Raw genomic sequence first — 10,358 nt, 5'->3', positions numbered from 1 at the left:
GGGAGCCCTTAGAACAACTTCAGTGGCATTTTATCAGTTCCCTTCTTCATACTCTTATGTTGTGGCAATACAGTAAAACAAATAATCTGAAAATATTGCATTATTACCAAAGAAAACTAGAAATCACCCGAACAATCTATAATCAATAAACTTTCCAGTTAATTTTTCAGGATTTCTCTGTATAAACTTGGCACTCGATAGTAATGTAGAGTTATTAATTTCACACTGCTTATTACTTTAGAAATTGTTAAAAATAGCCTTCAATTCAGTCACTCAGTCGTGTCCAACTCTTTGGGAGCCCATGCACTGCAGCATACCAGGCTTCCCTGTCCATCACCAATTCCCGGAGCTTGCTCAAACTCAAGTCCATTGAGTCAGTGATTCCATTCAACCATCTCATTCTCTGTCGTCCCCTTTTCCTCCCGACTTCAATCTTCCCCAGTATCAGGGTCTTTTCCAATGAGTCAGTTCTTTGAATCAGCTGGAGAAAGTATTGGATCTTCTGTTTCAGCATCAGTCCTTCCAATAAATATTCAGGATTGATTTCCTTTAGGACTGACTGGTTTGATCTCTGTGCTATTTAAGGGACTCTCAAGAGTCTTCTCCAACACCACAGTGCAAAAGCATCAATTAAAATAAAAATACTCTTAAGGAAATAAAATGCCCTGTGAACATGCTACATTGGATCTTAATTTATTTGCCTTGCAAAATTACGAATTACAAAGCTTTAGTTCATTTTCCAAAAGCAGAGATGAGAACACTGATTTCCTTTCATTTATAAGTATTTTTAGAAACCATTCATTTTTTCAATTTAAAGTAATATTCTGAATGCTATGTGATTCCATGTACTAATATTTTCCAATCACAGTGGTATACGATTATAGGACTTTATGCAGTCTGTAGTGACGGCCCCTATTCAACTTCATGATCTCAATAAGGAAGAGAGAAATAAGAAACTTTAAAAGTTCATACTGAAAACAAGCTAAAAGACAATGTGACACTTCTTTTTTAAAGCAGATCTGGCCACACCCACAAAAAAGAAAAAATATTAATTTAAATCCACTTTTTATTCTTTCATAGATTTTAACAATTATACACAACTTTTAACATAAAGATAGTGAAACCTTAAGGATAAGGAGGCAGCACACATGACCTCTTCTATTCACTCTTCAGGATGGAAAGTTCCAAAGGGTACAATGTGTGAGATTTAACACTGGAAAAATACATATGAAACTTGTTAACTGGCTCCACTTAGGATCAGACACGGCACAATAAATATAGAACTGAATCATCTTTTTAAAAGATTATTGTGACTCTGACACATTCTTACTAAAGAAACTGATCAGTGACCACTGTGAAATTCTACAACATATAGGTGAAGGGACACTTACATTGAGGCTCTGAGTGAAGTTTCTCTACTAGCTCCACAGCCACACCCCAACGTTCTTAAAAAGGAGTAAGAATGTATATTGCAAATTCAGAACAACAAAAGACAAACTTGGTCAAACTTTCTTTGCCATATCATTCATTACTATCACAATCCTAGTTTGCTGGTAGATTTAAGGTAGGAACTGAAAGATTTTTGAAATTCTTTTAATTTCCACTGGTCTTAGGGCCTCTAGGTTAGGAGGCCACACTGGAAGCAAACTGATTAAGCAGCACCATTATGTCCACATCTCAACAAATCATTGCATAATTTTTATCTTCCAATACTCCAAAAGGTTAAAGAAGGATACTTATCCTGAATAGCAGGCCACTGTAAGAAAATGCAATCTGTAAGGATTTAAACAAAGCTGAATTCTCTATTGACGGCATCTTTCCTTAACAGACCAAAAGAAATACATTACTTTAAAATTTAAATAACAACATACTGAGGCGTAACATAAATAAATGCTATTACATTTCAGTATTTGAGACTGCTGGACATGTTCACATACCCTTTCCGCTTCCCAAAGAGGAAGCAATGGCGCCAGCATGATTGGTCAGAAAGACTTCATGGGAAACTGATGTTTTTAGAGTTGTTCTGCAGTGTGCCTTATCATACAAATGCAGAAACTATTATTTTAAAACATACTTAAAAGACAGGAAGAAATAATCTTTTTTTTTTTCACATAACCCAAATTCTACTATCTTGCATCTGCTGATTTTAGAATTAACTTCATTCCTATGAAACAGAATTGGAACTGTTATGCTGCTACAGTTACAGATACTCTTGGAAATCTTTCGAGCCCGTGAATCATAAATCACATGAAAGAACAGTGTTTTTTACAATCAGGAAACTGGTTGTTCAAAGATTCAGTAAGCAAACAAACATGCAAACATGTGACACATATTATTATCTTGTAAAAACATAATGCCACTCTGGCCCCAAGAATCACCAAAGCCCAACTGGTCCTTAGAGGTGCAAACAGCCTTTAACCACCACAAAATATATTCTCTGTGGCATTTTTCTGCCCATCACACTGCCACATGATTCTCAGAAGCTTAGCTTTCTAAGATGTTTGAGGAAAAAAAAGAAGGTGTGATGTGAATCAAGTGCTCGTGATTGTTTTAAATGTAATTTTAAAAAGAACTGCCTAGTAATGCAGTAGGATAGTCCTTGATACTGAATTTTTCCCAGTGAAATAAAATAGGCTTTAACAAGGTGATAAGTCTGACCACCTGGCTCCTTTTTCACGTTTTTAGAGGGCAACGATTCATCTATTGTGCTGAGTCCCACAGATGCCTGCTTTAAAAACAGTATAGTTTTCAACAGTTTCCCACAAATATTCTTGATTTATACTGGGGGAAGCAACACATAATCGAAACATTAATCATTCATGTTTTAAAAAAAGCAATTATTTCCTGCAAAGCAAGTTACTTAGCAAAATGCTAAGCTGCAAGTAAAGTCATTTCACAAAGTACCTGTCAAAATGTATAGAAGTCTGGCCTTCCATTCCAAATCCACTGCAAAGAGAGTAACATGCAGCAGTCCTGTTTACAATTTAATAGTGATGAGGAAAGGGTAAACTAGGACAAGGAGAGACGTCACCCTACATACAAGTTTACAGTAGTGTAGCCATTGTATATCAAATCTACTACATTCACCATTTCGGAGAAATGTTCAGGGGGGCCCTTCAAACACTGGAACAAAGGAATGTTTCTTTTATATAAGACCTATCAAATAAATGGGGAAACAAATGATTACACACAGAGGCACTAGTCTCAAACCTGCACAGTAAAGAAGCAAAGGGTCCAAGATGAGAAATTTAGGAAAACACACACATATGAGAGTTTGCTGAGGAAAAGGAGGAGAGAAATCACAGTTCTAATCTTCAAGGCTACGGAATGCATTCTGCATATCTTCAAGAAGTTGTGCATAGTCAGCCTTGATCTTCGCCTCACCATCTTTCACTGGATCCTGAAAAAACACATTATAGAATTTACCTTTGGAAAATAATTTTTGTGACACATAGTGAGTTATTTGTATTTACTATATTTGAGCAGGAGGTTAAGTGAGATGCACTAGTAAAACACAAGGCAGGAGGCAGGATTAACCTTATTTTTTTTCCTTTAAGGGTAAAATGTTTAAAGGGAATAGTCTAACCATAAACAGAAAACAAAATTTCAGTTTTGTGTCCTGCCTGCTGTGTTCAGCAACCAAAGGATTTACCCTTGACAATATGCAAAATATTAGGAAACTATGCAGCAATGCATATTAGATACATTCCTCTTTGTATATACATAGTTGGAATTAATTTAATCAAAACAGAATTTACTATTCAGGGCCTGGCATTATCATGCTGGGACATGAAATAACCTCAAAATGCACCCCATTTAAAATCTGTATAGAAAGCAACTTAATTGAATAAAACGTATAAAAGAGACTTTAAAGTGTTTAAACCCTCTGACCCAATCATTCTACTTCTGAGAACACATATGAGAAAGATACACAAACCTAACTGCATTAACAAAGTTGTCCTTACCAAAAACTTTCAAATGCCTAAGAAAAGGAAAATATTCTTCAGCCACAAAATAGTGCTACAGAAAAATACTGAATGATACTAAAAAATAATACATGTTAATTCGATACAATGTATCTGTAAACATAAAAATGATAGTACCTTTAATTATGCTACCAGAAGTCATCATTATTACTTTATTGCGTATCTTTTCTTTTTTATCATTTTCCTATGAATGCGTAATTTTTAAAAATAAAACCTGGATCAAATAACATGTGGAATTTCTTTGCAACCTAACTTTTTTTTCACTCATTATACCATAACCATGTCCCTGTGTCTTTGGATGTTCCTTGAAAAAAAGATGTATGGTGTCATTGCCTTCGTAATATTTTTGTTGTAAGGTACATGGCACAAAGTACTGCTGGCTCTGTTCACTTTTGGATGACATTTAAGAAGTTTGATATGCAATCTTCTGCATGTATCTATATCAAAATCTGATTATTTCCTTGGGTTATCAACTTTGAAGTGGAAAGACAGGACTTAAACCATGTGGATATTTTAAAATCCTTGATACAGTGAGTATCTATTTGTACAAATTTACTTTCAATCTTAACATACACATTCAAAGAATTCATCTCAATAGGAGATTAGTAACTATACTTGGATATCATGATTTAGAAATAAATACAACTTGACTGATCATTGTATTTTATTTTTTTAATAAAATTTATACTCGCACCTCTAAAATTTAATAAATGGTACAAAGCAGGGATGAGTTAGGTAGGGCATTGGTTTTTGCTTTTTTCTTTTTGCAGCTTGAGGCAGTTGTAAAATAACTTAACGTAGCTTTTTGCAACTGTGTATTATATAGTATTTTTTTCATTTGGTGATATTTTAACTGTTGATGTTTATGGCATTATGCTTTGATCATTGTATTTTAAAAACAATCTTACACATTTGAGTTTCCACCGATAATTTCACTTATTAATCTATTTATGTCTTGTGCACTTCCCAAACAATGGGAGTCCACTTAAAAGTAAAAATGATGTGTATAATAGGATACTAAAAATAACTAGGCAGCAGAAATCATTTCAAGAAGGAGCATGGAATGGAGGTTAGACAGATAACAACAGGCACTTGAGGTAAGGTAACTGCTGCTTAGCAATGATTTTAGTTCCAAACTGCGTGGTGGTTAAGACAAAAGGGAAAACACGTCAGCATTTATTTTAGACATGACATACTATAATCTTTATCACTAGAGTTCCTATTTGAACACAGCTTTGAAGTCTGCTCTGCTTTTACATAACCTGAGCATGTGTGAAAATGATAAATGCAAGTTTCACATACCAAGTTTGAGAACCAAATATTTCAAAAAATCAAAGTTTATGGTACAAACAAACACACCTTGAATTTCATGGAGGAAAGCTTATAGAGGATCTCCCCCATGTGCTCACGGATAATGGACCATGTGATTTTATTGTCACTCTGGGCAGTGGTTTCAACAGCTCTGCGGGCCATATCATAAAATGCGATCATGTTGGACAGCATCCCCACTGTCTTGTAGAATGGGCAGAACCTAGGATAAATGAAAGGCAAAATAATAAAAGGGAAAATCGAAAGCAAGTTCATACTTTTTATTTCACCTGTGAAATACCAGAGCATTGGTTTCTTTATTTAGATATGCATACTACTTATATTTATGGCATGATACTTAAGGAATGAACAAAAAAAATAGTGGAAAAGATCAGTAACACGTAACCGGAGTTTCTGGACAGAGATGTCTCAGGAATATGGGGTGGATAGAGAGATGGAGCCATTTGCGTTGGAGCCATTTGCATTCTTTTATTTAATAATGATGTTAATTTTTATCTGAAGAACAATAAAACAGTACTGCTACAATCTAATGACTCTCTGGGAGCGTGTTTGTGTACAATGCAGTTAAAGCAGTAACCCAAATGGAAAATAACTAAGTTGTAAAGAGTCCCTTGTGATAGTTAGTTAAGGTTGAATAAATAACAGGAAAGCAGGAAACTGTAATACCCTAGAGCTAATAAGCAGTCCCTTTCTCCATTAAAGTGTTAACTTGCATTTACACATACCTTTTAATAATAAAGACACACAAGTTAATATTCAACTTGGGTCACATGCATTCTAATAAACTTTCTAACACATTTAAACTTATTTGCATGCACAATTTCATGTACACTCTCTTTTCAAAGAATTTTCCCTTGTGGAGTTATCTTTGTGTGGCTGGTTCCTAGAGTTTCTGCCTTACTGATTATATTGTCATATTTTCTGATTGTCGTATATTCTGCTAATCTATTTGTTCCTATAGTCTTATATGGGGCCAAATATGATTTGAGGGAGGAAAAGTTATAGACTATGATGAAGGGTTCAAATTATCCAAGTTTAAAAGAAATGGGAACTTTTTGGCCATGGTAATGAAAGTGAAAGTCGCTCAGTCGTGTCTGACTCTTTGTGACACCATGGGTTGTACTGTCCATGGAATTCTCCAAAACAGAATATTGGAGTGGGTAGTCTTTCCCTTCTCCAGGGGATATTCCCAACCTAGGGACCGAACCCAGGTCTCTCGTATTCCAGGTAGATTCTTAACCAGCTGAGCCACAAGGAAAGCCCTTTGTAGCAGAGATAAATAATGAAAAACAGAAAGCATGGGGCAGGAGTAATAGGGACTGGTGAGATGTCCAATAGAAGAAAGAAAAAAAATAGGACTCTTGGGAAACGGGGCACAAAACTGTATTATTTTGGCAAAGAGTAGAAGAGGCATGGCTGTCACAACAGGTAGTGAGAAAAGCTTCTGAAAGAGGCAGTGATTCCTCGGGCTCCACACACTAAACCATAATTTAATCTAATTTAAGCTGGCTGGATAATGAATGAAAAAAGTCATAACTTGGAAAATGAACCAATTCAATATAAGGGAACATAATGGATCATTAGATGTATGCTATAAAAATATAAAAAAAACTTATGCACTGAGTCCGAGTGTGTGTGTATGAGAAAAAAGGCGGGTGGGCAGTTTAACATACATGTAGGCAGCTCCTTCTTCAAAACTTGATAGAATATCCAAAGAAAATCAGGCTAGGTTACCTGTCATAAGGAGTATATCCATTTTGTTGAAGGAAATCATCTTTGATAAGTTTTGCTACCTCCAGAGTGATCTTATCTGTTTCTGCTAGAGAAGCCTAGAAGAGGAAAAAATATATTTTTTCCACAATGTGGGACCAACTGTTGCAAGTAATTAGCAAGCAGAAACCAAGTAATCAACACATGATCACCTATCATTGATAAATTCATCTCATAATTGCTTCCTGATTGATTTTCTTGCTTTGTTTTCACTACAAAAACTATTGCTATAATATAAATGTAAGTGTAGTTCAGTAGGTTAAGCATGTTCACATTGCCGTAAAATGACTTCCAAAACTCCCCACCTTACAAATCTGAAACTATACCCATTAAACAACAACTCCTTTTCCTTCGTCCTCTGGACCCCTGGTAACCACCACTCTACTTTCCATTTCGATGAATTTGACTACTTAGATATATATAGGTATTTGTTGTTTTGTGACTCATTTATTAACATAATGGCCCCTCAAAGTTCATCACGCTGTAGCATGTGTTAGAATTTTCCTTCCTTTTCAAGGTCAAATAATATTTCATTGTGTATGCATATGTGAGTGCATGCACGTGTGTTGGAAACCAGGCCATCTCGGTTGCTTCTACCTTTTAGCACTTGTAAGTGCTGCTATGAACATGGCAAACAGACCCATGATGTGTTTTTCCTTGAAACACCGTACAGAAAGAGAAATGCCTACCCAATCCTTAGCTGTTCTACTTATCCTAACTCAGGCACCAGACATGTGAGGGAAGAAACTTTCAGATGACTACAGTCTCAGCCACCATACAACAGCAAAAACTATATGAGGGGACCCAAGAAAGACTGCCCAAGTAAGACCACCAACCCCAAAACCATGAGCAATAAAGCATTTAAGCCACGAAATGTCAAAGTGGTTTGTTATTCAATAACAGATAATCTATACAATTTTATATAATGTATAGATGTATAATCTATACATCTTTCTATTTTCCACAATACAAGCAGGCTCCTGAAATATTTGCTGGATAAAGGAATAATCTGCAATTTTATTAGTTTAAAAAATATTTAATAAATAGTATTTTTCCAGGCAAGAATCTGCCTATCCAAGGTTCTGTTTGTCCTTAAAAAGCTCCTGTGTGGACTTCCCTGGCGGTACAGTGAACAGGAGTCTGCCTGCCAATGCAGGGGACACAGGTTCGACCCTTGGTCCAGGAAGGATGCTGGACCAAGGATGCTCCGACATGCTGCAAAGCAACTAAGCCTGTGTGCCATAACTACTGAAGCCTGCATGCCTAGAGCCTGTGCTCTGCAACAAGAGAAGCCACTGCAATGGGAAGTCCATGCACTGGAATGAAGACCCAGCGTAACCCCAAAAAGGCTCCAATGTAACTCACAGATCTGTTCCCCATGAGATTTTACAACTTACCTTTCCCACCAGCTGTACAATTTCTGCCAAGTCTTCTTCTTCCTGCAGAATCTCCTTAGCTTTGGTCCTCAGAGGAACAAACTCTGTGAAGTGTTTGTCATAGTACTCATCCAAGGCACGCATGTACTTGCTGTAGCTGATCAGCCAATTGACAGAAGGGAAATGCTTACGTTGAGCTAGTTTCTTATCTAAGCCCCAGAACACCTGATTTAAGAATAAAACCAAACACAAAACACAAAGATTTTTTTTAAAAAAACAACTTTTTAAAAGTATTGAAGCATATTTGTTTGTCCTAACTATGGAATTCTATACCGTTTTGGTCAACTTATTTATCTTTTTAGTGTATACCAAATATAAATGAAATATAATAAAACTGGCAAACAGAAAAATATTTATTTTAGTTTCAATATGGATTGTTGTTGTTCAGTCACTAAGTTGTGTCTGACTCTGCAATCCCATGGACTGCAGCTTACTGGGCTTTCCTGTCCTTCACCATCTCCTGTAGTTTGCTCAAACTCATGACCATTGAGTCACTGATGCCATCCAACCATCTCTGTTGCCCCTTCTCTTCCTACCCTCAATCTTTCCCAGCTTCAGGGTCTTTTCCAATGAGATGGCTCTCCTACGAATCAAACTTTACCTGGATTTCCTTAACAGTTCGTCAAATCTGACAGCAAAAGATACTGACTCCTTTGAAGACTGGTATGGTGCAATATAAACACATGAACCAGAAAATGCTAATTATGATAGACACTTCATTTACAATTAAAACCTCCAAGTGTTCTGAATAAATTCACTTGGGGATCATTAAGGGCCAGTCCTCAGAGGTCTGACAGTCATTTACAGTTCAGTTCAGTTCAGTCGCTCAGTCCAAGGGACTCTCAAGAGTCTTCTCCAACACCATAGTTCAAAAGCATCAATTCTTCAGCACCAAGCTTTCTTTACAGTCCAACTCTCACATCCATTCATGACTACTGGAAAAACCATATCTTTGACTAGACAGACCTTTGTTGGCAAAGTAATGTCTCTGCTTTTTACTATGCTAGGTTGGTCACAGCTTTTCTTCCAAGGAGTAAGCGTCTTTCAATTTCACGGCTGCAGTCCCAGTCTGCAGTGTCCCCAAACTCAAAAAAATAAAGCCTCTCACTGTTTCCCATCTATTTAATATAAAGTAATGGGACCAGATGCCATAATCTTAGTTTTCTGAACGTTGAGTTTTAAGCCAACTTTTTCACTCTCCTCTTTCACTTTCATTAAGAGGCTCTTTAGTTCTTCACTTTCTGCCATAAGTGGTGACATCTGCATATCTGAGGTTATTGATATTTCTCCCAGCAATCTTGATTGCAGGTTGTGCTTCATCCAGCCCAGGGTGTCTCATGATGTACTCTGCATATAATTTTAATAAGCAGGGTGACAATATACAGTCTTGATGTACACCTTTCCTGATTTGTAACCAGTCTGTTGCTCCATGTCCACTTCTAACTGTTGCTTCTTTACCTGCATACAGGTTTCTCAAGAGGCAGGTCAGGTGGTCTGGTATTCCCATCTCTTTCAGAATTTTCCACAGTTTGTTGTGATCCACATAGTCAAAGGCTTTGGCTTAGTCAATAAAGCAAAAATAGATATTTTTCTGGAACTTTCTTGCTTTTTTGATGATCCATTGGATGTTGGCAATTTGATCTCTGGTTCCTCCGCCTTCTCTAAATCCAGTTTAAACACCTGGAAGTTCACAGTTCACGTAATTTTGAAGCCTGGCTTGGAGAATTTTGAGCATTACTTTACTAGCGTGTGAGATGACTGCAATTGTGCGGCAGTATGAACATTCTTTGGCATTCCCTTTCTTTGGGACTGGAATGAAAACTGACCTTTTTCCATC

General features: G+C 36.6%; 1 protein-coding gene across 2 annotated transcripts in view; it reads right to left on the bottom strand.

Annotated features, from left to right (window-relative positions):
- Window positions 1-1,048: 1,048 nt before the first annotated feature.
- Window positions 1,049-10,358, bottom strand: part of ATP6V1A (ATPase H+ transporting V1 subunit A) — a 58,856-nt gene continuing 49,546 nt past the window's right edge. For both annotated transcript variants that reach the window (XM_055427151.2, XM_088837071.1), the window contains exons 12-15: window positions 8,483-8,686; window positions 7,050-7,144; window positions 5,346-5,517; window positions 1,049-3,400 (exon numbers count right to left, since the gene is read on the bottom strand). In XM_055427151.2, the coding sequence (XP_055283126.1) occupies window positions 3,308-3,400; window positions 5,346-5,517; window positions 7,050-7,144; window positions 8,483-8,686 (564 nt within the window). In that variant the 3' untranslated portion in view covers window positions 1,049-3,307. The remainder of the gene's footprint in view (window positions 3,401-5,345; window positions 5,518-7,049; window positions 7,145-8,482; window positions 8,687-10,358) is intronic.

Source organism: Moschus berezovskii, chromosome 1 (assembly GCF_049115385.1).
Source record: "Moschus berezovskii isolate FMDL1 chromosome 1, NW_MosBer_1.0, whole genome shotgun sequence".
NCBI classification, from domain to species: Eukaryota; Metazoa; Chordata; class Mammalia; order Artiodactyla; family Moschidae; genus Moschus; species Moschus berezovskii.
Note: the sequence above shows the minus strand (reverse complement) of the source record. Positions and strands in the feature narration are given on the sequence as shown.